A 27,697-nucleotide genomic window follows, 5' to 3' on the forward strand; every position below is an offset into this window, starting at 1 on the left:
ATCAACTCCCTCCTTCAGGTTCCTGCTATTTCCTATTTGAGTTCCTCTTCTGACTTCCTTTGATGACAAACAGTTATATGGAAGTGTCCGCCAAATAAACTGTTTCCTTACCCCCTCAAAAGAAGAAAGAAAAAAAAAACCCACAATGAAATACCCATGTATAATCATCAGAATGGCTAAACCCCAATGGCATGACAGTATCAAGTGCCAAAGACATCATGACCAGTTAAAGTGTAAACTGGTATAGCTATTCTGAAACATTCATGAATGGTATTTACTACATGGAAACAAAGCCACCCTGTGCGGTATGCCTGACAAAATGAGACTATCCCACTGCAAGACCTGTGCAAGAGAGGGCTCATTAGCAGCTTTATCCATGACAGATCACAAATAGAAACAGCACAATTTAGAACAAGGAAGTTACGACCTATCAGGAATCGGGGTGGCATACAATAAGTGATAATGAATGACGTATAGCTACACAAAAGAGCTTGGATAGCCATTTCAGACGTCATATTGAATAAGGAAACAGAAGGATGCTGGGGACTTAACCCAAGGCCCCATGCATACCAAAGACTGGTTGTAAGAAGTTCAACAATGAACAATTCAACTCTGAAGAGTGGCCATCTTTGGTGAGGGATCAAGTAGGAGGCAGTCAGGGAAGCCATTGAGGTATTTGACTTGGATACAGTTCACAGCCAAACACACATGTGTGTAAAAGTTGATAGGGGAAGATTAACAAGTGAATCTAAAGGTTCTAAAAGAACCTGAACTACTACTTATATAGCATAGCATACCTGTGTTATTCTACAACCAAAACCTTAAAAGCAGGATAGATGAGCACGGATGTGTGTGAGGTAGAGACCTGGCACTTTTCTTTCTGTACACTTCAGCTGTCACAAACCTCTTCAGCTGTGTTTACAACCATGACTTATATGCACTGGAGGCCTTTCTCTGGGGCCCCTGTGGTGAATCATAAATCTCTTCTAGTCGTGACTCCTGCTTGAAAGCTTGTCATATCACATGGGAAGCACATACTTTGATTCCTGTCTGAGATTGCAGTCTTTCTGAAGAAAACAACCAATTCGTGTAAAGGAAGCAATCCCAAGCTCTAATCTGGTCATCCCCTGGTCCTAATGGGAATCCTAGCATAGCATGGGTGCTCAGAAAAAAGCAACTGATAAAAGTGGTTAAATGTCAAACAAACACATGTGTGCACACAGTGAGTAATTATGCACACAGAAATGAAGTAGATGTGTATATAGGGCACTTATATTTGTGAATTCCATTGAACACACACACATACACACATCATCATCATCATCATCCATCACGTCCTCTCAGACAACACAAATAAGCAGCCACTTCAGAAACACGTATCTTTCTCCTTATAAGTTAGACTGAGGGCAAAGTTTATTCAGTGTTGATTAATGACTAAAGAGAGAATGTCTCCTCTCTTCCTGGGTTCAAGTCTGGGACTCAACCAGTCACCTTTAACCAGTTTCTTCATCTTCCTGTGCTTAGGAACCCCATCCTTAACATGGAAAAGACTTACTCCTATGGTTGTTTAGAATTTAAGATGAGTTCATGGATATAATAATCGGATGCTTAAAGGCTCCTGTAGGAGTTAGCTTGTTCGTTTGCTTGCTTAGTCTGTTTGCTCTAGAAGTGTTACGCGCATAAATAGCAGACATCTGCTAAATAGTTACCAAATAAATGACCAGTATCCCGATCTTCAAAATATACCCACTCTGCCTACTGCTTTATGCATCACGTGATAGCGCCAACCATTCCTCAGCCGCCAATTTCGGTTTTCCCTCCGGTAGTCGGAGCATTTTTCTGTAGTGCCACAAGGTGGCAGCATGAGTCTCCTTTTGAGCGAGAGGACGGCTGGTTTTTGCCTTGTCTTGAGCAGGCCCGTGCTGCACGTCTTCATTTCCCTGGGCTTTTGTTTTTGCCCCATCGGTATTAACTGCATGAAGTAATGTAACGTTCACTCTTTGCAGCTCTACCAGTGAGCTAAAGAAAAGAGGTAAAAATGTTGATGTGATTCCAAGGTTGCCTCTGAGCAGCCCTGTTTGGTATTCATTCCTAAAGCTCTCTTTCTGTAACAACAACCTACTTGACAAATGAGGAACACAGATCTCTTGTCTCAGAGACATGATGTCAAACGACATTGTGATCTTACCATCCTGTAAGAAACAACAAACCAATTAAAACCCAGTCTCCTAACAAAAACAAAGGAAGGCCAGTTCTGTCCGAGAGCGTGCGTGCAAGGCCTTCTGGGGAACCATTGGGAGGAAACAGAAACCTCTGAGCATCTTCCAGAACAAGGCCTTGAGGAATGAAGATAGTCTTGACTTAGAAATGAACAAATCTGACTTCTAGCAGGGTTTCAGGAATCTCCTCACCTCCGACCTAAGCCAAGCTCTCATCTTTCCAGGATTCAGTTTCTGCGTTTCTGAAGCAAGCATAATGATATGTCCCCTGTGTTGGGGGTGGAGGGTGGGTGGGTTGGTTGTTCAGTAAATTTTCCAACATGGCAGACCTTGCATTGCATGAACTAATGTGGCAATCACTTTCACTTTATCTGTAAGAAAACTGGTTCCGTCCAGTTGGATAGGCTTGCCTAGGACAAAGCAGGCCTAATGAATACCAAAGTTGTGTGTGTTGTAGTATTCATTTAATGCATTGTTTATTTCAACTTCTGCAGTGCTGGGGACCAGACTCAAGGCTTCTTAACATTCGCCTGTCTATTGTGTACCAGATGATTTCAGGTGTTCTTTCATTTTTAAAACTTCTTGAATCATCCATGAAGAAAAATGCCAGCCTCATTTAAAAGTTTTGAAGGAAGTGAAGAATGGGCTGGTTCCTCTGTTTGCCTCAGGGCAAACAGCAGAGACCAGATCTTCTGACCTACATCCCTGCTTCCGTCCTGCTTTGGCTAAGGAGGGTAAGTGTGGAGTCACTCAAGATATCAAATTCAGTGTTCACAGTAGCAAGCCAGGCAGCTTTGATTAGTATGTACCAGAAGGGGAGTGTATCAGTTTTGAAGAGTGTAGCAGGAATCTTAAAGAGTCTTATTAATAAAATCAAACCTGAGGCCAGTTATTGGGGTGAATGCTGGATGATCAGAGAAGCAGAACAAGCCACAGCTAACCTCACCTGGCCAACTTCTCAGCTGATCCTGTTTCCTCAGACTGGAAGCCTCTGAGTCCTTATCCAAAAGGGTCTCAGCTGAACTGCTGCTCCAAAGCCTAAAAGCTTAACCAGCCAAAAGCTTCTAGTTTCTGGCCCTTACACCTTATATACTTTTCTGCTTTCTGCCATCACTCCCTGGGATTAAAGGCTCGATTTCTGGGATTAAAGGCATGTGTCACCATGCTTGGCTGTATCCTTGAACAGATGGATTTCTACCTCTGGAATGCTAGGATTAAAGGCGGGTGCTACCACTGCCTAACCTCTATGTTTAATATTGTGGCTGCTATGTCTCTAACCCCAGATAAGTTTTTTAGGGTGCACAATATCTTGGGGAACACAATACCATCACAGAAGAGCCTGGCTAGACGGGCACTTTCTAGTGAACTCGATGTCGTCTTAATTTCACAAATTAAAACATGGGGCTCTGACTTTCAAGTACGCAAGTTTATGTAGAGGTACTCTGCAACTTTTCCCTCAAACATTTCCAGAACCAGTTCATACCAATTTTTCAAAAAATAAAAGTGACTAATTAGATACCAAGGGTGAAAAAGTGATGAAGTAAATATTAGGGGTTCAAAGAGAGAGAGACAGGAAGAAAGTTATGAGGTGAGGAGAGATTCTAGAAATGAGAGCTATTAACCCTCTTGGGAGGGAGGTTATTGAAGAAGGACAAGCTGTTGTTACCACACGCAGTAAGTTACTCTCATGAAGGCCTTTATCCCTGCTGGCGTGACAGCATTTACAGAGCCACGCTAGTGACCTGGCTGTCATTTGAATGTGTGAGTGTGCGTAAGCTGTGTTTACCAGGAATTTTAATCACTTAATGCCTTTCAATGACACCATTGTAGACTATCATCAAGTTGGCCTCACTGCATTTTATTTGTTGGAAGGATGGCTCAACTGTCAGGTTTAAAGCTGTGGAGGAGGAGGGGAGGAGCGGGGCAGGGGCGAGGGGTGAAATAGAATAAGAAACAAGGTAAAGCCAAGAGGCCTTCAGGTTTACATATCTGGTTAGGCAAATTTGGATCTGATTACCTAAAGAATTAGATTGACACTATATTTTATGACTTGTTCAAGGCAATTTTAACGAACATTTCAAATTCTCTGTTCCCTTGAGAGCTATCCAAATATAATCTTGTTTGCATAGAATTGCACGCATCAATTAACACCATGATCTTTTAGTTAGGAAGAGTAATGGCCTACAAAGCCGCGCAAATGGAAATAGACAGCTTTTATTTAAACACCCACTTATCTTTTTTAATCTGCTTTTGGGATAACAGATTTTTATCTTTCTTAATAAGTAATTGAGTTTAAGCCAGAGAACCTTAACATAAAATAGGTCCCTTGAACCGAAGCTAGTGCGGGCTGAAGTTAGCAATCTCAGTGATTTGTAAAAACAGCAATGATGGCTGAGCGCTTACGCTATTGGACAATGAGAGAAGTTTGGCCTTTTAAAAGCATTTGTTCTTTTTTTTTTTTTTTTTTTTTTGTATTGTTTTTCAAGACAGGCTTTCTCTGTGTAGAGTTGGTGCCTGTCCTGGAACTTGCTCGGTAAACCAGGCTGGCCTCGAACTCACAGAGATCTGCCTGGTGCCACCACCTCCGGCAAGGCATTTGTTCTTAATGCGACTCATCTTGCAGAGGAGGAGGAGCAGGTCGGGACTACGGAGGGGTAACTGAACTTCTTTGAGCTCTTTCTGGAGCAGCGGCTTTCAGCACTGCTTCTTGGGCTCTGCAAGACGGGCCTCGGGTTCCGGCCTGGGAGAAGCAAATTCTGGCCCCCTGTGAAAAGTGAAGTAAGGGGCTGGAGAGATGGCGCAGAGGTTAAGAGCACTGGCTGTTCTTCCGGAGGTCCGGAGTTCAATTCCCAGCAATCACGTGGTGGCTCACAACCATGTGTAATGAGATCTGGCGCCCTCTTCTGGCCTGCAGGCATACTTGCAAACAGCACACTGTATACATAACACTGTATACATAATAAATAAATAAATCTTTAAAAAAAGAAAGTGGGAAACGGAGGCCCAGATATTTTGGGGGCCCAAGCAGGAGGGGAAAGGTCAGAGAAGGCTGCAGAAGGTTTGCACAAGCTGCCTTTCAGATTGGAATTCCCAGGTTTGGGGCCTTTGAATTTCAAGGAGGGTTATGGCTGTGAAGAGGGTTGGGCAGGAAAAAGACAGTGGTACTCTGAAGTCCTTTTAGAAGGCTATTAATTATTGCATCAGCTCCCCATTGCTCTTGCTGTTCCAACCAACTGTTGCTTCTCCTGAAAGGGGAGTTGAGGGAACTTTTCTTAGATGCCAGGGGCTTTTGCCTGCTCTCCTTTGCATGGGGATGCTGCCTCTGATTGGCAGATAACATGTCTGCTCCCAAGCTTCCTTGGCACATCTTACTTTCAGTATACCTCAAACCTGGAGCACTAAAGAGATGATTTTGTCTTCCCTTACCTCTTGTTGTTGACCAGTCCCAGTCTGAGCTTAATTCAGTATACCTCAAACCTGGAGCACTAAAGAGGTGCAGTGAGGATAATAATTTATACAAATGACTAGTTTTTGCTAACCCACACCACATTATACTGAGATGAGTATTTATAAGAGCGGCCTAAACAGAATATTGATGGTGAAATTAATTCTGTGCAAGAATCAAGCCAGGGCACAGAGAGGAGGGGAAAGGTCAGGGTGCACAGAAGAGGAACAGTTTGCTAGTTAGGGGAGGAAGATCTACAGTGTAGGCAGAGGTGTAACACAGCTGGGGGGGGCAGTTGAAAGGAATATTCAAGATGGTTGAAAGTGGGATATAGGGTTACAGAATGGTCCAATAAGGCAGTCAGTCAATGATTTGTACTATGCATCCAAAAGCTAGAACCCAGAGCTGGAGAGATGGGTCAGTGATTAAGAGTGATTAATATTCTTGCAGAGGACCTAGGTTGGGTTCTCAGCACCCACAGTAACTCACAATTACCTATAGCTCCAGTTCTAGGGGATCTGACACCTCTGATGGCCTCTGTGGGTGCTGCATGAACATGGGGCACAGATAAACATTCGGGGAGAACACTAATACAAATAGAACAAATAACATCTTTTTAAAAAGCTAGAACCAACTGTACCTGGTTGCCTTTAAACCCAGCTCTCGGGAGAAGATGAAGTGAGTTCGAGGCCAGCCTGGTCTACATAGTGAGTTCCAGAATAATGAAGGCTATGTAGAGAGACCCTGTCTCAAAAATAAATAAATAAATAAATAAATAAATAAATAAATAAATAAAAATTTTAAAAAAAGAAAGAAAGAAAGAAAAGAAAAAAGAAGGCTAGAGTCATTTCCATCTCTGCGATAAAGACCCATAGAAGACATGTACATGTGTGCTTTGGAAGATGTAAGGTAAGGGAGGGCCCTGGTCCTACAAGTGTTCATTCTCTATCTTGAAGAAAAATAAAAACTCACATAAAAATAATCAACATTATGAGAACATCCAAGGGAAAAGTCAAGGCCAGGATCACCGTTGACTCTAGAGTTCCCCAGGGTGGCACAGGTACATTGAAGGCCAGCTGGACTAGCAAATGGGTGGGTGGGGTTGGATTTGGTATTCCCACATTCAGGAATAAAGTATTGGCTCAACTTATGGAGCTCTTCTGATGTACAAGCGCTATTCTAGAAGCTTTTGCGGCTTAATTGATTATATCCCTACCGTGACTGCTTGGGGAGAAACACTCGTGGGAAGACAGTTTACTTGTGGGGAAACTGAGGCACAGAGACATAGCCAGGATTCTAGAACAGGGTATCTGGCCTTGGAGTCTTTTACACCATATTATCTAGCACAACTATCCAGGGCTGAGTGTTAAAACAAAAACAACAAATTCAGCTTTCCTTGCAAATTGTATTTTTAGGATAATCCCATTCAAGGCTGAAATTTGTAAATAAATAAAACTGCATTTTGGTATTACAGACCTCCCTCTGCGTCCCCCCCACCCATTCCAAGGCCAGCAAGATGTTTCTTTTTATTTATATGTATTTTCCTTTTGTGACACTTTGGAGTTTCTGAACGCTAGGGGCTCCCGGATTCTCTGGTTTGAGAACAACTTTTCCTTTTAGGATTTTTTTTTTTTTTTAAAGGGGGTGGGGGAAATGTGGCCTTAATTATCCTACGTTTTAGGCAGCTTAAGGAAGGGGCTGTGCTTTCAGAATCTCGTCGGAGCCAAGTAAGGAGGTCTTTCTCCTCCCCCCTCGCTTTTTAAAGGAGCTCGTGAAATATAAGCTCAGAAAACAAACCGAGCGATCACAGCGGCAGCCCGGGCGGCAGCGGCAGCAGCAGGAGGAGGAGCAGGAGCAGGAGGAGGAGGCAGAGTTGGAGTTGGAGCAGACGCTGCCGAGAGCTGCAGGACGCGGCAGAGTTGCAGGGCTCCGCGTCGCTCCATTCATTAAGTAGCTGCGGAGGACGGTGGCGGGACGCAGACGCTGCCCACTCGCAAACTTTAGCACGCAGACGCACGCCAGCCGTGCGCGTCCCGGGCAGCACAGCGCTGCAAAAGTTTCTGCTCGGGATTTGGCTCTCTTCCTCTTGGACTAGGGAACAGTTTGGGGTTGAGAGGAAAGCAGAGGCGCCCAGAGGGGAAACCTATCCGCGCCGGCAGTTGGAACTACTCGGCCGGGCTGCACTCTCGCCGCCGCGTCCCGAGCCCGCAGACCCGCTCCTGAACAGCGGCGTCCCGCAGCGTCCCGGGAGGCTCTCCGCTGCCAGCGCCATGCAAAACTACAAGTACGACAAGGCGATCGTCCCCGAGAGTAAGAACGGCGGCAGCCCGGCGCTCAACAACAACCCGAGGAAGGGCGGCAGCAAGCGAGTGTTGCTCATCTGCCTCGACCTCTTCTGCCTCTTCATGGGTGAGCGCAGCCCCACGGGTCACCCCCAACCCCCTCGGGACCCCGGGCCCCGCCGCGCTGTCAGCCCGAGGCTCCGCAGCCATCCTCCGGGCGCCGCGCTAGCCGCGAGCTCCCCGCCCTCCCGGACTCCCCAATCCCAGGCCTGCGAATACAAGTTGGGGCGTGCTTGTGCATTCGCGGCAGCTGGAACCAGCTTCTTAGGGGTAATCTCCAGTTGGGAGCGAGGCAGAGCCCCTCGGAAAGGTGTGAGCTCGAGTTCCATGATCTGGAGGCAGCCTGTGGCTCTCCTCCCTGCATCCGAGTCTGTGCGAGACCCATTTAGGTCTCTGGGCCAACCGGGCTCCAACTGCAGTGGCGCTGCTGGTCCCGGCTGCATGTAAACATCCACCCCTTCCGTCGCGCTGCCTTGCAGGGCCAGTCGCGCAAGCTGGCCTTGTCACTCGCTGCTCGCTAGGCTGAAAGTCCCCAGGGAGTGGGACTGGGCTCTTCCCAACCAGGTCCTGGGCACCGAGGAGCGCGTCACTTGTTGAGCGCCTACTGTGCGCCAGGTGGTAGGCAGCTTCGCGGGCATCCGTTTTAAACCAGCTCACTCCCTGATTCGTGCAGGCAGGGGCTAGGAGTCGGGTTCACCCAGGAAGCCACGATAATGCTTGGGGACCACAGTTGAGCGTCACTCCCTCAAAGTTGAGGCGCTAGCGCACGTCTGTTTTTGCAGAACAGATGTAAGCTCCAGCTGGAAGGGTGGTGGGAGTCAAAGGAATGGGGGGGGGGGGGGGCGGTTATTGAACCAGGCTAGGGGAGAGAGAAGCTATTGACGTGAATCCACCGTAGTCCCGTGGTTGAAGTAAAAATAGGACTGTTTTTTTTTTTCTTTTAAGTGAATTTTGATGTAAACCCAAGTGTGCAAAACTTGTCACCAGAGCCTCGCCCCTCTGCCTGCAGATGGGTGTGCCACCTAAATGCCCGGTTGGCCTCAGTTTCCTCCTCAGTTGAATGAGTGGGTTCAAGTAGATGGTTTGTGAGGCCCCTTCTTGCATTAAGTACTCGGATGCCGTCCAGGAGCTGTTCTGCCAACACTGCTAACTGAAGAAACATCTGTGTTCCCCGTCCAGTTTCCCCAAAATAGAACGCCTGCACGGAGGCTTCAGCCCCCGTGGAAGGGGGTTAGTTCATGCAGATCGTGCGGCCCCGGGTTTGCCACCTTGTTGAGGACTTTTAGGCAGTGGCCTCCTGTTCTTGTCCAACTACCCTCAGAGAATTTTGTGAGTCGATAGGTTTCTTAGAATTTAAAATTAAGAATGGCCCTCTTCCGATAGAGACGGTTAGAGGTAAGATTGCAGTCTGCTAAAGGGAAGGGGGCAGCTGTAGTTCATGGGGATCCCATTCCCTGTTCAATTCACAGGGGTTCAACATTAAGATGCTATGTAGAGGAGTTGTCACTGGGGGGCCTGCCTTCCTGGTGGCAGCAGGCTTATTATCATGCAGAGTGAAACAGATGAGTACTTAAGGGCTTCTATTCAAGTTGTTGAATTTTTTTAAGGACCCTCCCAGGTCCTGGGATGGGGGTGGGTGGGAGGATATGGAGAAAACATTAAAAAGGTTGAAGCAGTGTGCAGCACACTTGTCTGAGGCCTCCCAGGGTTTGAGTGTGTCCATGGTGGGCGGGATCAGCACTTTCTCTGCAGTCTGTGGGGCAAGCCCCCTGCCTCCTGCTTTATCATTAGGAAAGCTGGACTTCCTTTGACAGCCTTTTCACACATTGCTCTAGCTTCTAGACACTCTTTTTGATTGTGGGGTGAAATGCTCTCAAAGATGTTGCATTCTTATTAAAAAAAAAAAAAAAAAGGCAGTGTAGAGCAATGTACGGAGAGCAGTGCCTGTCAACTATAGCTTATGTAGGGACAATGACATCCCAAGATGTTTTCCTGTGTATTCAGGGTGGAATTAAGGGGTGCAGTGTATGTGCGTGCATTTCAGCTCTTTATTTGCAGCAAGTGTCTCTCCAGAGTGAAAATTCTAAACCAGTTGTCAAACTTCAGCATAAGCACAAACTATATTACAGCTTCACTGGTTAAACAGCCTCTAACACCTTTAATTGGAAAAACTATCTGTAAGATTAACATGTATCTTGAGGTGGTTATGCAACATAACTCTGTTTGGCTTCCAAAAGAAGATTTAATAATGCAACATGTGATTTTAATATTCTACACACTGCAGTCCTAAAAAAATGTTTCTACTTGGTTCAGTTTTTGCCTAAGACTGTCAGTATGATTTAATTTTTCTACAGTTTATTGATCATATGGTCTGCATTACAGGGTACTAATATATTAGGAAGAGAGACAGTTTTCTGTTTGTTCTCCCATAGGAATATAGACCAAGTTTCATCTCCTAGTATCTGGAAAAACTAAAAGCTGATGAGCTGGGTGCCTGTTATGTAAGTGGAAATATGCAAGTACTTTAACTTGCTTCACCTACCTTTTCAGAATGTTAAATTCTGGGTGAAAACCAAAAGGTCCACTCTTGTTTGAAGGGGAAAAGAATGTGGTGTCAGAGAACCCTGCAGAGAGCTTCCCACCCATCAACAGTTACCTTTATCCATTGGTTGCTTTTAAATACAATGGCAAATCTCGGCATGCTAGATTTTCTGAAATCCTTTTTTTTTTCTCCGTTTCAGTTAAGTACCGTTCTCACCGTCTTTCTCCTTCACATCAGTTCTGGTGTGTAGAGTTCCATGAGGACCACAGAGAAGATTTCCTATTGTCTAAGTTGTTAGTCTCTTTTAAAAGTATAAACCGATGAATAGACTTTTCACTGTACTGCCTGTGAAGCTATCTCCATGGTATAGACCAGAAAAAGTTCCTCTCAACGTAGGAAGGGTCGATTCTCCAAGAAGTCAGCCAGCTGGCATTAAGTGGAGTCCTTTTTCCATTGGAGATTAGTGAAATTCAGACCTCACGAAAAATCTTTGAGCTCATTTACAGAGCTGTCTGCCTATTCACTCTTCACATTGTCCACGTTTAGACCAAAGTAGGAGGATACATCATGATTTCTAATTCTTCTATGGGCAATAGAGAATGGAGGTGGTTAACAACCACACCATTCAATCGGGTGTTCTCACATGTTGACACTTTTGATTTGCAATAGTCGTGATAAGAACCTCAGAGCTGCTTCCATACATGGTATACATAGTGTCATTGTTAACTATTCATCTATTATTCATCATTACTATTGTGCTAGTTGATGATGAGGGGCAGTGGGGCATAGAGAACAGAATGGAACCCTTACACACAGAAACTGAGGTTTCTTAGGTGGCTGGCTGCTCCCAAATCTAGTTACGTGTTTGTGGACACACTGATTTTTCCATGAGCTTGCATTTTTCCCCCTCCCTGCAAAGTGGCTTGTTGAGTGGGATTATGTCCAAAATCCCAGGACACCATCGAATACTCTGGGATCTCACAGAGAGGAAGAAAACATTTCTGCATTTTTTCTAGGAACTATTGCAAAAAAATAAGGAGCCCAGAGGTGTGAGTTCCCATCTTGTATTGACTTGTCACTGTGTGATTTGGGCAAATTCACGTGACCTTTCTGGACATAGATTTCTTTATCATGGCAGCAAAGGAGAGAGACTAGGTCATCTTGAACTCCAAGTTCTTCATAATTTTGTAAATATGCTGGAGACACTCCAATTTGACCAAAGAAATAATGAAGGAAATTAACCTAAGTTGATGTTAACTGGAAAGCTCCCCACCTCTTGGCCGGATGCGTCCTTTGACCTACTCTCTGAAATTCATAGTAATCAAAAGCAAGCAAGTAAACAAGCCCAGCATGTGCCTTCCGCGTTCTTGTCACCCAGTTATTGTGTTTTAAATAACTCGATGAAGCAGTCTTGGTTTTGATAACAATGTATCATTGAGCCCCAGAATATAGGTACAAATTTTCATGGACCTGCTGTTGAACCACCCACCCAACTATCCTGCAAGCATTGTAAGAAACATGAAGGTGGCCTCGGCTTAGCAGGTGAACTCCACTGGCTTTCCTAGGATGGTGGGAAACCTCCATGTCCTTATTCGCCAAAATTGCCGTCCCACTTACCCTACTCATTTTCTTTCTTTGTCTCCTAAAGTCTTCTTAGGAGACACCTTGGAGGAAGCTGCCTGGGTGAGAGAGTGCCGACGCTTTTAGCCTTTTGAGTGCCTGTCAACTGAGATTCTCTGCCCCTTCCTGTGCAGTTGTCTGGGCTGGCAGCGCCCAGGTGGTCACAGCACGATGCTGATGACACCGGAGTCAAGGGCTTCTTCCTTGTGTAGGTAGTCATAGTTTTGGAGAAGCCCCACCTCACCGTCAGTTCAGTTCTATCCAGTATTGAGAGTAATCTTTAATGTGGGCAGTGCCCATTATGTCCATGTTTGATAAACTCACCTGATGAGAGAACCATCTGGTGCGCAATACAAATTCTAAGTTTCCCCAGGGGCTTTGGGCAGGCCTTGGGATTCTGGGTTTTTTTTTGTTGTTGTTGTTGTTGTTTTTGTTTTTGTTTTTTGTTTTTATAAATCCTTGGCTGATTTTTATCAGGCCTGTTTTAGAATCACTATATTGTGTAACACGTGATGTCTTAAGGGCAATTGAATTATGTAGCAGGCTTTTTTGTCCCTGCTCTGAATGTTCCAGCACTTTCTGCATTGCAAGGCTGTGTTTGGGGTTTATTGTTGGCCATGCATCTGTCTTTTCTGAGATGTGAAATTTTGTGTGTGAGTGAAAGGTGAAACAGGCATGCATTGGATTGCTAAGTGGAGGCTTGAACAGTTCAAGTCAACTTGACAAAGTCTTGGGGGAGTCGCTGAGATTGAGGCTGCAAGGGGACATAAAGCTGACGCCCCTAGGTGTGATTTGGACAAAGGTCATTTGACCTCTCCAGGCTTCGACTTCCTCCTTGGTAAAATCAGCAAAGGCCTGAGTGACCTGTGTCCTGAAGCTGAGGGGAGAGAAGGGTGCAAAGTTAAAAAGTGTGTTCTTACCACCAGGAGCCCTGTTGCCATGATCTGTATTAGTAATGAGAGCATTGTCGACTCCTCCACTTTCCTTATCCCTCCAGGGTTCTGTGGCAAAGCCCTTCTTTTTTCTTGTTTTTGTCAAGTTTCCTGAAACTTATTAAAGGGAAAAGCATCCGAGGAAGAGAAGCTGGCAGAGTGGATGCGGATGGTTTCCATTAGCTGAAGAAACAGTGGCGGGTTTCTGACCTGTCTGGGAAGGCCAAAGGGCGGGCGCCTTGGTCACCTTTGGTGGCTGATGTTCTCTTCCTTTAGAAAAGAGATGGTCTGTAACATCTGAGGAAAAAAAGGACGGTCTTAGGAAGGGCGGAGACAATTTGGGCCAATGACGATTTTAGGCCTTACACTTCTTTTTTGTCCGGCCGACAGTGCAGGAGAAGCTGACTGGAAATTCCAAGGACATCAGTCTTTGGAAATGAATGAAATGCTTACTTCCTGGGGTACTCTTTGTTTAAGGAAGGGGGTACCGCTTGAGTTCTAGTGATGCTAAGCTGGGGAAGCTGCAGCCCAGAGCACTACCTGCTGGTCACCATACAGGGTCTTGGGGTGTTCATCCTCCCTCAACACCCACTTTCCAGGACAGCCCAAGGAAGATGTGCTCCTTTAGTTCCATTTCATTTGTTTCAATTTTATTAAAGTCCAGATATTTGCCACCTGTTCTACAGGGTTCCGTACAGGGCACAGGAGCCTTAAAGACCATACTTGACAGTAGAGTTGGCAGTTGTACCTGACTGGCTATGTATCGGCCTCTCTATGGCCATAATAATAAACCATTGGAACAGTTCTTCATTTCCTAAATTTACAGAATCTTTAGGATTTTGTTGTCAACAATACCAAGGTTATTATTATGTTTTTAATCTCAATCAGAAAAACAGACCTTTCTGAAGGGAGTGAGCAAATGGTGGAGGGCCTGAGAAGAAAAGTCCAAGCTTTTCAGTCAGAGGCTGGGTGCTCTCTTTCTCTTGCAATGAGAGCTCCGAGCTCCGTCATACTACGTGATCTAACCCCACTGAGGCCTCCTTTCTCATCTGTAAAAAATGGGATGATGTGGGCATGGGAGCACAATGCCCTGCTCACCTGAGGCCTGGACTGGCTAGTAATTGCTAAGGGGTTGAGACAGAGCAGGAGGAGAAACAAGGTCTTGCCTTTCTGATATCCCTGTATTTGAAATTGGATACCTTTCATGTGGCACAGCTCTGAGAGTCTTCTATTATTTCCCTTGCGAATGTCAGTGAAAAGAGGAACGAGACAAACAGGTTTCACTTTTAGTCCACACGGCTGTGTGAGGTCGGAGGCTCATGGGGTGAGTCTGGAGGACTAGGCAGTTTTTGGTGTATTCCTTTTCTTCAGACTGGGACTTTAGAAGGTGCATCTTACCTCAGCTCACTGCTAGACTGATTGGAGCTTGAACAGGCACCACCTTTTTATACTGTATCCCAGAAGAAAAGAAAAGGAACTCAGTGTTTTCAAAGACTGGGCTTTTTAAAATGCCTCTGAATAACTCTTGGGGAAGAAATTATCCTCATCTTCTGATAGATGAAACGGAGTCTGGGTCTAAATAATTTTCTGAAGATCAGACAAGACTGGATGCACTGATACTCAAAAGCCAAGGGAGGCCTTACTTTGAATGTCTTCTTAGTACTAGTCTTTGCTTTGGTCCAGGTAAATTTATATGTTAGGATCGGTGTTAAAATCCCCAAAAGTAAAACATACTGAACAATGAGGGTAAGAACAGTGCCCAAGGGCAAGCCTTTGAAAGATACAGTTGATTTGTGTGTGTGTGTGTGTGTGTGTGTGTGTGTGTGTGTGTGTGTGTGTGTGCTTTCAAAGTACATATTGTAATCAGGGCATTGATGGAGTGTTTTTGAGGTTTGTCACAAATTAACAAAATTATATGCCTGGAGAGTTTTGCAGAGAAATGCAGATCAGCATAAGTGCCTTGTCATAATAAGCAGTATGCACTGGTTCCTGTCTGTGTATCCCTGAAGTGCGTGCTACACAATTACACTCATGAAGGAAGCCATTCTCATTGATGTCGTCTTTGTATCTGCTCCCCCCACCTCCAATTAGTTGCAGAGTAAATCCATATAATTTCTAGACAGCAAATTTGATCAAGACTGTGTTTGCACCTGCCTTTCATGTCTTGTCTTCTACGGGTGTTCCTGGAGTACCTACGCTGAGCAAGGTGGCCAAGGTTACTCGCAAGGAATTCCCAGGCTAGTGAAGGAAGGGCAAACAGCCTTTGGTTAATAATGACACAGGAGCCTTAAAGGGGGGCCCTTTATATGACGCAGTGGGGAGTGATGGAGTTGATGATGGTATGAAACCGGGTCCTAGGCAAGGAGGAGGGAACCACAGGGAAGTAGGGAATGTTTTTGGTGGAAGCTGGGGTGTAATGTGGTCCATTCGCATTGTGAGGGCCAGGGAGAGAGGGGGCCAGAGATGAAGCTGGAAGACAGGGATAATGCCAGACTGAGAAAAGGGGCTGACCATGACAGACAGCTGGGGACCTTGGGCATTATTTTAGAGGACCAATAGAACAATGGGAGTTTTATCTTTGCCATTTGCTTTCTTTTTATCATGGAAATTTTCATATAGCTGCCATCGGTGATCTTGGGGCACTGCTAGGGTCTAGAGTGACTCCCAACTTGGAGGAGGAATTTCCACGCTGTTTTGTAGGGACTACAGTGGTTCACAGATCTCCAGTTCCTTTACAGTGGAAGGGGGAGTTGGACAAGTTTCCCAGAGGTCTTTGAAATTAGTATAATTTTGTGAACAGTTTTGAGGAGAGGACTTACCTATTATAATCTAACTCAGGTTTGGGAGAAAGATCTCTGGCTTGGAGAGTTGGGGGAACTTGAGACAAGTGAGAGATGACACATGGGAGAGGGATGTGGCAGAAGTAGCCCAGGTGCCTCCTGGGCTTCTGGTGGTCAGCCTCCTGTTCAGCACTCTACATGTGGCACCCGTAGAAAAAAGCCTTGTGGTATGACTGGTGGGTGCTTCTTCATGTGTATCCCCCCACAACAAAACTGAGACCACAAGTCATCCACTTCTTCCACCTGGAACTTCAGATTTTCTCAAATGCCTCTTAGAAGGAACGAACTAAAAACCCTCCTGATTTTGTGTGAGGGTTTTTCTTGTGTTGTAATGATATTTAAGAAACAGTTTTGTTGAGATATAATTTATAATAACACATGATGTGGCCATTTAAGACACACAATTCATTGGGTTTTATTGTAGCCACAGAATTAGACAGTTATTACCATAACCAACTAGAATTTATCTCTGTAAAAAGAAATTGATCTTTACTAATCATTCCCCATTCCTGTGCACCTCTCCCGGATCTTAACCACTAATCATTTTTTTCTCCCATAGATTTGTTTATTCTGGATATCACATAAATCAGCAGTATGCTACATGGTCTTTTATAGCTGGCTTCTTTCACTTAATGTTTTAAAGTCCCATCCGTATTGTAGCATGTGTCAGTAAGTAGTTCATTTATTTTTATTGCCAGATAATAATCCATTGTATGGGTACCCCATGTTTAGTGTATATACTTATTATTTAATGGATTTACATTATTCTCATTTTGGGCTATTATGAATAGGAAAAGTGTCCTTATGTTTTCCATTTTCTTCGATATATATATATCCAGTGGTATTGCTTGGTCATATTATCAGATGTTTAACTTTTTGATGAACTGCCAAATTATTTCCATCATATCTGCACCACTTTAGATAAATTAACATATGTAAAAAAAAATACAAGGGTTGGGGATTTAGCTCAGTGGTAGAGCACTTGCCTAGCAAGTGCAAGGCCCTGGGTTTAGTCCTCAGCTCAAAAAAAAAAAAAAATGCAAGAGTTTTACCAGAGGTCTTAGGAATTAGGATAGTGGTGAAATCACACTGCCGGATCATTTTGTTCTTAAGGCATTTTCCCACAAAGAAACAGACTCTGTAATTCTTTAAATCCTGTCACTGGGTTTCAGGTGAGTGAGCAGAGAACAGGATCCTGACTGAGAAAGAGGGTGGGTGGTCATTTAGACCCACCTGCCTGCTGAATAACAGCAGTTTACAGACTGAACTTTCCAAGTGAAAAACCAAAACAGAACAAACAACAAAAGAAACCACTTCAGAGTATCTTGAAAACTGTGAAGTCCAAATATTTTACTCTCTTAGACCCTAGTTAACACAATCTTAAGGCCACACTATACCAACCCATCTGTTTAGAGTATTCTCTCTCCCCTCCCCCACTGGATCGATCTCTAATCACCATCTCAGAATTCAGATGGCTTCCTATCACTGAGACTCATATGCTGGATGTCAGGAGATACTAAAGAAGATAATCACAAGGCATGTCACGTGATGGTAAAATGCGCTAAGCGTTCAAGTGATTTATGTGTGGGATGTGAAAGCACAGATATTTAAAGAAGGCGAAGGAGAGATAACCTTCTTTACTATTAGCGGCTTTCCATGATCCCTCCATGTTTCCAGAAACAGAATGAAGCCGATGCTTGTCACTGGCTCCTCCACTCAGAGAGGGTAAGTGACTTGCTCAAGTTCACTCAGCTAATGCTTATGGGGACTTGGACTGAATGAAGCCTGACTAAATGATGACAGTTGCTTATAATGTATTGAGTATTAGCTGGGAGCTTCTTAACAGTTTACGCACTGTCCATCTATTCCGATTTAGTTCTCCAAGGAGCCTACGAAGTGCCAATCATGTTTATCTCCGTTTTATAGAGCTGAGGTTCAGAGAGGTTGAAAATAACTCCTTTAAATGATGCTGTACGCGTGTTTCAGAACTGGGATGAGAAGTCTGACTGGTGAGGCTGTTTCTCACTGTTCAGCTCTCCTGCTTATGTTTTCAGAAGCCCTAGCTTCCCCCTTCTACCTCAAGCCTGCTTTTCTATCAGTCATCCATGGAGACCAAGTAGTCCAAAGGGAGTTAGATTTGTGATTTTCACTCTGGGGTTTCTGGACCCATTAAGGTCAGTTAAGGCAACCATAGTACATTCTATGGCTGTTTGGATACCTCAAGAATATCTGATGTATACTGTATGTTACTGACAACTGACTTGCAAAGACTAACGTGGAGAGATAGTGCATTGGTTAAAAGTACTGGCAGCTCTTGCAGAGAATTTAGGTTCAATTCCTAGCACCCACATAGTGGCTCACTGTAACTCCAGTGCTGAGGGGCAGGAGTGGGGCAGTGGGGAGGGGGTTCCAAGGCCCTCTTCTAGCCTCTGTGGGCACTTCACACTCGTGGTGCACAGACATGCAGGTAAAACATCTGTAAACATAGAGTAATATAAAATAAGCGCTTCGTTTTGTTTTTGTTTTTTGTTTTTTTTTTAAAGCCCCAGCATCTACCTAGACTAGTCCATGCATCAGCATTCTCAATTTGTGATTTGAGTGACACCTGTCAGTTCACTGTGTGCCTACTCATTATTTTTGTCTGTTAGGAGATGCAACTGGTACTCTTCACGCTTTGCCTAACAGAAGTAAAGAGTGGTTGAAACTATTCTAGAAGTAATTGGGGAGAGGACAAGAAGGAGCTTCTGGGATCTTCACTGCTGGAAATGCTGGTGCCTTGGAAGGTGTGAAGCCCTGAACTAGGAAAGGGAGAGTACTGGGTCTTGGAGCCCCACGGGAAGGCTTCCTAAGTGCTGGGAGGGCCTTGAACTAGAGCCCCTTTGTAGCCCACACCAGGCAGCAATATCGGGTCACTCTGTTCATGAACCTTTTTGTGCCGTGGGTTCAGTCTGCTGTAGTGGTAAATTTTGAGCTTCTCTGGTTAGTGGCTGCGGATGCAGCTCGCTCATTAAATGTAGTAAATAGAACTTCTCCTCTTGGCCTCTTCCCCACAAATGACCCACATTGTTATAAAGCTAGCAACCACCAACAGGAAGTGGCAGAAATGTTTCTCAGCCACACAGCCCATTTCATTAGACACTTGCCCAAAGGGGCTGTTTTGGTCAATTTGGCCTCTGTAGGCTTCTAGGGAGGAACAGCCTAACACATCATTTCTCATCTTTGCATTTGCTGACATCTTGCCCTTAGTGGCTGTTTTGATTCAATGCCTGGTGCTTTGCTCTGCAGCAACTGCACATTCTGTGCTCATGAGGAGGAACTTCTGGGAAGCTGAGATTTTAAAAACATTTCCAAAGGTGTTACCAACTTACTTACCAGAGAGTCTTTTGTTCAGGGGCTACTCATTGAAATCTCTTCAGAGAGCAATTCCCCTGGCATGGCAGGAGGGCTAGTGGGTTCCTAGCACCTTTGTGAAAGGCCTGAACTTTAGGCATTGTATGCGTGCAGACCTCCTAGGGACTGGCTGGGAAAATAAAATATACATCTTGGGTCAAAGCGTTGAAAGTACTGGGCTTTCTATCCCTGGGGGACATAAGCTGTCATGAATATTAGATTTAATTTTCCTAAGTCCATTGAGAAATTATTCCATTGTGAGTTTGCCTTAAACTGATTGTTTGCAGTTGTGGTTGTCCCAGCTGTGAAATTGAGGGTTTATTATCAATTAATAACCTTTCACTGAAAAATTCTGCCAAATGACGTTATATCCTTCTGAGAGTTTGTATTTAGATAGTCTGTCTTGCTTCCATTAGTTTTTCTCACTGTAGATCCCTCAGGCTCCCCACCACCATGCCCCGAAGCAAACACCCTCTCCCACGTCCACCCCACATCATGACACCTGGAGTAGCAAGCCTTGTCTTCAGTCAGCTGGAAGAGGCTGGAAAGTGGATGTTTGAACACTTATCCTGTAGTCAGGCACGTCTTCATCTCATCAGATCCTACAGCCCCAAAGGAACCACCATCCTCTACATGATGCTATGGATGATGCAGCTGCTGTTCAGAGAGACTGAGCGACAGGCCCTGGGATAGAAAATGGTCCCGCTCTTGGCCATGAACCCACCGATACCGATACCTACATCCTTTTCTCCAAGAGCAAACACTGGCATTTGGCTTTGCACTAAAAAGCCTATGAACAAAGTGAACCGGTCAGAATGTCTTCAAAGTTTCAGCCCCTATAAAATATTTAAGTTTGATTTGGGGTTTAAAGTCCTCTGTCTGTGTCAGTATTTCCTGTTCCTGTGTAGATTCTCAAGAGAATAGAGGCGAGAGTCTGAACTTCAGGCTGGAAGGGCATGGACTTCACTGAATCCCCATTATGTGGTAAGCTGTGCACTAAGGCATTTCATGCATTATTAACTTACTTGAATTTCACAACAACCCTGAAAAGGAGGAGGCTGGCATTCATTCCAGGTTTTTTTTTTTTTTTTTTTTTTTTTCCAGAAAGCTGGTCAGAAGGTCGGTCTCAGCTCTTATTGGTGGCTGGTGACATACTACATTAATAATTCAACTAGTTAATCTCTAGCAGAGATCATTTACTAAGATTCCCAGAAAAGTGCAGTTTTAGGATCTCTCTAGAGCTGGTTGCTGGACCCTGTGTCCACTTCCATGACATGTATACTGAAGAGAATGCCTTAGAAGGGCCGGTGAGAGAACCCAGCAAGTTTCGTGCAGAAGCGGGGTGATTTTCTGCAGAGGAATAGCCATTTCTGATCCCAGTGTTAATTCCCCTTGGTATCCATCTTCTCCAAAGGAGTTAAAAAGCCAGGGAGTGAAATGCTTTGATTGAAGCAGCCTGTGCTTTGGAAAGACCACCGAGTGTTTCCCAGGCTATTGTAGGGCTCCTATTCAGCTGGGATTTCAATGGTGCTCTGATTAGCATGAGACCAAGTGTATAAAGTAGGTCTTTTTTACCTCCTAAAAGAAGTTCTGTGGCATTTCTTTCTGAGGGGGTTGGCATAGAGCTTTGACAAACACAGAGAAGTTAAACAAGGCTGAGAGCGGTCGGTCCCATTTTGCACACATCCTTCACACTTAGAATGCAGGGCAGAAGCGCTAGAGATGGAATCATAGCCGGCTCCTTTCTGCGCTGCTCACGGCTCAACAGGAAATACCCACAAGGCAATGGGGAGAGGGAATCCCTAGCTGTCCAGCATTCTCTGTTGTCAGAAAGCTACCACAGAGAACGTTCCTGAGTTTGGTTGGCTATCTACTCTTTGCCCTTTGTTTACTGAGATACATACAGTGCCTTGGGGAAGACACAGAGAAATATACTGAGGAGGGGGGGACCTGTGCTGAAGGAGCAAGTAAAAAGACAAAAGTCAGTCACAGGTGTTTTGATCTGATACCTGAATGGAATCAGAAAAGTAAAAGGTCTATGAGGCAGCTCATTGCTGTTCAGTCTCGAAATTGGTGGTATTCGCTGGGGAACCTTGGCAAATTGCTGTCATTTGGTGGATGGTAAAATGAGCATGAGTTGTTGAGACAGATGGTGTGCCACGGGAACAGGAAATACTTTGGAAATATTCATTCATATTTGTAACGTGAATGCAATTTTGTCTGAAATGTGCTCCCTACTGCCCCCATTTCTGAAGCTCCACATTAAGAACATGCTATTGTCAGATATGGAAAAATGTCCTTGCAGATTGTATTTCTAGGTGGCAATCCAAAGGTGTCCTTGGGCAGTATGTACCCAAGAGTTGTGCTTCTGAATGGCAGTTCTGCACACCCAGGCCTTCTCCTCAGAACAAAGTTCCCACGAGTGTGGAGAGCATCTCCCCGGCATGCTTGAGAGCCTTCAGAATGTGGTTCCCTCTCGACTCTGTCTTCCACTCTTCCTGCTCCCATTGCCTTCCCTCTCGTCTCTGCCCTCCCTCACTGAGGCACAAGTGGCTTTCCTAGCCTTCCCATACCATGCTATTCTTATTCCCTGTGAGGTATGTGCTTCCCAGTTCTCATTAGTCAAGACCTCAGGTGTTTCCTCTGGGCAGACTTCGCCTTGCTGCGGGTCCCATGCCACTTTGGGTTCACCTTTTCAATGTTCAAACATGAAAGACAATTTAAACAATGGGTTTGCTTTGTACCTGGGTGCCATCTTTCCATGTCTGAAGTTTCTGTTATAAAACAGCTCTCAAGTTCTGTTGAAAAATATATAACTGAAAACAGCATTCTAGGCAGTAAGGACACAGAACCAAAGAGGACAGGACGGTTTTTGTTTCGCTTAATTCACAATCTCAAGGTAGCCACTGACACAGCATCTTTTTTTTTTTTCTGTAAATAGTTCCATTATTAAGTGTAATTATAAAGCTACATACTGCTTAATACCTGCTTCCCGTAAGCCATCGTGATGAAATGGAAAAAAGTCACTGGTGAGAGTCCGTAACAGTCCATAATAGTTTAAGGAACTCGAGAGACTGGGAGTGTGCACCTACCTTAAAACAACTTAGGCTTTTAAATTTAGCGTCTATATTATTGTATAGGAGAGAATGAATGAATGATGAATGAATAATTTTCTTGTGCTGCAGGGATTGAACCCAGCTCCTCACACATGTTGGGCAAGCCCTCTACCCTTGAGTTACATTGCTGGTTGCCAAAACCACTATTAGAGAAATGATGCCTGATCTGAGAGATCAAAAATTATCTCTACTTATGCCCTGACTACGGCTAACTTACTGACTGGGCTGCCTTGACCAAGGAACTGTCCCTTGCTATGTGGTGACACTAGTTCTGTTACTTCAAACAATGTCTAGCTTCTTGCTTTCTTACCCTTGGAAAGCCATTAAAATGATGGAGAGTTCAAGGGCAGCCTGAGCTACACTGAGAGACCTTGGGTCAAAAAACAGTCGTCACTACCACCACCACCCCCCAAGTGACTCTGTAGGGTGGGTCCTCCATCACATTTGTCCTTTAACTATTTATCTGCATCAGTCTTGTATCTTGTTGTTCTGAGGGGCCTGAGAACAATAACCGAAATGTCCAGTTCAGAAGAAAGAAGAGCAAACACCTTACTTAGAGCATGTGTTGCCTTTTTAGGGTTTGTCTCTTTTGTTCAGATACATGGTACCCACAGGGGGAGGGTGGGGGGTGTCACTCTAATTTTACAGATGGTGAGACTGAGGCATAAGAGGTCAGGTATTAGGAATTAACCTGGGATCTGTGTCTCTTATTTCAAAGGTGTTATTCAGTTAGTCCTCCCACTCCTACGTCACCAAGTACACAACCCCTCCAATTCCCAAACGTTCTGTTCAAAAGATTATGTTGATATAAAATCAGTCTTCTTATCATTTTAACCCAGTACTATTTAGCATATCGTAGGCATGTAATGGTTATCATAACATTAATCACCATATCACTTTATTTATAATGATAAGAATCATGGTGAATTGCAGTGATTAAGTCCTTTCAGGGACTATGCCTGGAACTACACAAGCTTTGCAGATTTCGTGATCTAGTGATGAATGGGATGTGGTCCTTGCCCTTGTGTCTTCTGGAGCAGATGCCAGGCAGATGTGGTAACATGAATATACCATGTACTTTGCAGGAGCAGCAGATTGAGGGGGTTATTAACCGTATGTTGGGAAGGGGGTTGGAGGAAGAATGCTAAAGGATGTAAATGACATTGCCACCGTTTGTCAAGGAGCAGGCCACTGACAAACAGTCTTAGCAGAGTGCTGCCTCTGACCTGCAGTATGGATGACCACTCTTTAGCATAATCTTAGAGTGCTTGACGTAGAGGACTCAAGCATCAAGTCCTCCCCTCCCGTCCTTATTTTAAAGATGGGAAAACTATACTTGGAGAAGTTAGATGTCTCAGAAAATGGGTAGACTCCAGAGGGAAGAAGACTCTTACAGAGCAGATTCAAGGTCAAATCCATAGGGGGAAACATCGTTTTAAGCATCTCTTTAACCGCCAGGTGTGGTTATTCTGAAAGTTAGCTGCTGATCCCAAATGTCAGTGGTCTACAAAGCCCAGGAAACCATAACAGAGCATCCCAAAACACAGTAATATTGTTAAAAGAACCCCCTGGGGTGGGGATTTAGCTCAATGGTAGAGCGCAAGGCCCCCGGGGGTTGATCCTCAGCTCCAAAAAAAAAAAAAAAATCCCCTAAATAAAATTATGGTATCTACTATGTTCATGTTCAGAAGTCCACAGGGATAAAAAGGCTTGTATCCACAAGACAATGTTCACTGGAGGTCTTGATAGTTGGATTGCTAGATGTCCTTGAAAAGGAAAGATGAGACAATTTCCCATCATAATTCCCATAGTCAGGAAGTTCTAAACCTTAAGGAGCAGTGTGCCACAATAGAAAAATATATGTCTTAGAGTCAGGCTTTTCTGAGTGCAAATCTGGGACCTTTCATTTGCTAGCTTATCACTGACCTCTCCGAACTTCTGTTTCCATCTGTGAAATGGGGACGGTAATTTCTACTTTGCAGCCTTTCAGGAGATTGGGAGGTGCCTAGCGACAGTGAGTTCTTTGATGTTCTTGTGCCCTGCCCCCAGAAGTGCTTGGGAACTGCTAGGTGCCATAGATGACTGGCAAGCTTTAGAAGAATCAAATGCAGAGGAGCGTGCCCTGAATGTGCAGTGAGTGGACTCAGAATGCATTGAGCCTCGTGCATCTGACCTTTGCCGAGTGCGCTGGAGCCTCCCAGAGAGTTAAGTGGTAGCTGTGCAGATGTAGCTCCCTTCCATCTGCTCTTGCTAAAGGTGTTTTCCAGGTGGGGACACCATGTTGGAAATTTGTCTTTAATGCATTCCAGTGTTCTGATGCAAAATCTGCCTGAGAGATTGAGCAGAGCATATTAACCAATATCATTTAAAGTTGATTAAAACTATCATCTTAATTAAGTATGAGAGAACAAGAAGTTCTCAGTCTTCTGGTAGCAATTAAAGACTAAAGAGTCGATTTGAAGTTGTTTTTGCAACTCTTAAAATAATACTCCCTCCTCTCCCTCCCATGAAAAGTGTTTCTTAGCTAGAGACATTCCCTCACATTGAGGTTTCTGAAAGCTGTTAAGGACCACAAACCTGCTGGCAAGTCCTCTACTGCCAAGGCTTCGAAGTTCTCAAAAGCTAGGGGTTCAAGCTCAGGATACGCTGATTGGGAAAGAGAGCCTAAACAAAGGGCCCTTTGAGGCAGGAAACTGAGCTTTGGCTGCAGCACAGAGCACTGTGGGATTGGAATAGTGCCCTGGGACTTGCCGAGAAGAGGGATTCGGGCGATCGAGGGAGGAAGTATAAAGTTTCCCCATACAGTGAGGGATTCTGCTGGAACCCTGGAAAGTTGGTTTCAGGAGCTACCTGTCATCTGCCAGCCAAGTCGGCACACTCTATAAAACCTGGACTTGACAACACTCTCTGTCTTTGACCAGAAAGGGGAGCTATCCATAAAGGTCCATGGATATTGCCTTCTTCGTAATAGTAGGTCAGTGGGAGATAGATCAGAGATTTTCTTGCAAGGCCCAAAGCCATCACTGAAATCAATGCAGTCATCCCGCCGCTGTTCAATCACCCAGTATTTATTGACGGCCTGCTTCATCCTAGGCTGCCATGGCTGCAAAATGTAAAAGACACAATTCCCACTCAGGGGCGCAGGATGATGGGGAGGTGAGGACTGGAAGGTGTAGAGACAGATTTCTGGAGGAACACTTTCCACTGCGACTATTCACACCCACCCACCCACCCACCCACCCACCAGGCTCCTCCTCCTGCATCCTAACTGGGTTTTGCATTGGATCTTCCTGAAAATAAGACTTGTAATGCTCATCATTACACACACATCCTAAAGGGCAGCATGCCAACCAATAGGAAAGCAGGGACAGCACACTGAGATAAGGGCCATTGACATTGGAGAAGACTCCTGGGCTCCCCACCCCCCTCCCCGTGTGTGTGTGTGTGTGTGTGTGTGTGTGTGTGTGTGTGTGTGTGTGTGTGTGTGTGAAAGAGAGAGAGAGAGAGAGAGAGAGAGAGAGAGAGAGAGAGTGTTTTATTTACTTAGGCAGCAGAATCTTCCTTGACCAGAAAAGACCCACTTCCTGTCAGCTCTGTGGTAAGATGCCTGGTGAAGGGAACAAACAATAGGAATAAGTAAGGGAATGGCTGGGTCTGTCAGAAGCACAGGCAACAGGACATATGCTGGGAGGGTCAACTAAACTGCTGCTCCAAAGAGGAGCGGTGATTTCTTTGGTTACACATTTGAAAACTGATTCTGCTGAACAGATGGGACCCAGGCAAGACCGTACAAGTTTTCATAAGTTAGGAATATCACGTGTTTCCTCCATTCCCCAAATGAGTATCGTTGATCCAAGCTAATGTGTATCAGTGATCCGAGAATGGAAACATCTGAGTTTGGAGGTCCAGGAGCCTAGCATCTGCAAACCGATGCCCCATATGAGATAGATGTTGCCGTGAGACACAAGAGTGAATTGTTCTCCAGTGTGGACGGCCTCCACAGGAAGCACTTTGACAGTTGGACCTGACCAGGGCTACAGCAGCTTTTTGGTTAACTGGAGGACGTTCTGCAGACAGTTTTCTGCTGTTTGTGTTTAGAGGCTATGCACAGAACTTAACTCCAGTATTTGGGTGACAGTACAATTCAGAGAAAATGCTATATTTCTATGTATAAATGGAGAGACATTCATAAGAAACAGGTTTCTGTAGAATCTTGACAGGGAATCTGAGGGAGGGAACTCATCTACTCATGAAGTCCTTAATATTAATACAACACATGAGTTGCTCAGTAAAAATTAAACAAAATGGAAACCATCCATTTTTTTTTCCTGTCACTAACATGTACTTTTAGCCTTTTGTCTAAATTTACTTACCATTATTGATGCTTTAAATTACATCAGCCAAAATTTGGAAAAGAAAAATCACACAGAATCTGCCAAATACATTACGGCCATTTCAGCATATTTACTTTTTATTTTATTTCTTTTCAATTAATAATTAAGAACACGGACACTTGTTTTTCTGCGTTGATGATTAAAACTATCTTTACTTCGTCAGATCATTTGACGACCCTAAGCTGAGCTTCACCCTTAACTGCATACTGGTCTGTCCCCAACGTGTTCAGTTCAGTTTCCTGTACTGCCCAGACAAACCCCTGGGGCAGATCTTTGCCCCTCCATTTGCCAAGGCTGATGTGTTAAGGAACAAATCAGGCAGCTTAGGTGTCAGAAATGTGTTGTCTGGAGGTTGAGGGAAAGTGCAAGGTGGTTGGTTCGTTCTGAGATTGTGAAGGAAGGGTCAGTCCTAACCTTATTTCTCATTTCTAAGGACTCCGATTTTACTGGACTAGGACTCACTCTAGGGATGTCAATTTAACTTGATGGTCTAGAGAGACTTATCTGAATTAGTTCAATCTCTTAGGGCTTCAACATAGGACTTCTGGGTGGGGATACACTTCAACCTATGATCGCCCCTCATCTGTGTGTAAGGAAGTTGGGGCCCAAGAAGTAGCATGTGATTTGACTTTAGGTGTGTCTGCCTCTGAAATGGTCGGTTTTCGTTATATCCTGTTTCCTGCTCATGAATTGGAAAGGCCGCGAGCAAGGGAAAACTACTGTCTCTTTTGATTCTAGTTTGATTGGTGTGAGACAATGTTGGATAGTTATTGACTTAAATGTAACTGATTTTGACCTGCACTGTGATGCTATTTAAAAACCAGGTTAAATGCAGCGTACTAGGTGTAGCTGAAGCT

At 44.6% G+C, this 27,697-nt stretch overlaps 1 protein-coding gene across 1 annotated transcript in view; it reads left to right on the forward strand.

Annotated features, from left to right (window-relative positions):
• Positions 1-7,411: 7,411 nt before the first annotated feature.
• The window catches only part of Plpp3 (phospholipid phosphatase 3), a 76,820-nt gene continuing 56,534 nt past the window's right edge, over positions 7,412-27,697 (forward strand). The window contains exon 1 of the mRNA XM_036178134.1: positions 7,412-8,073. Within this exon, the coding sequence (XP_036034027.1) occupies positions 7,935-8,073 (139 nt within the window). The 5' untranslated portion in view covers positions 7,412-7,934. The remainder of the gene's footprint in view (positions 8,074-27,697) is intronic.

Source organism: Onychomys torridus, chromosome 2 (assembly GCF_903995425.1).
Source record: "Onychomys torridus chromosome 2, mOncTor1.1, whole genome shotgun sequence".
Taxonomy (NCBI): Eukaryota; Metazoa; Chordata; class Mammalia; order Rodentia; family Cricetidae; genus Onychomys; species Onychomys torridus.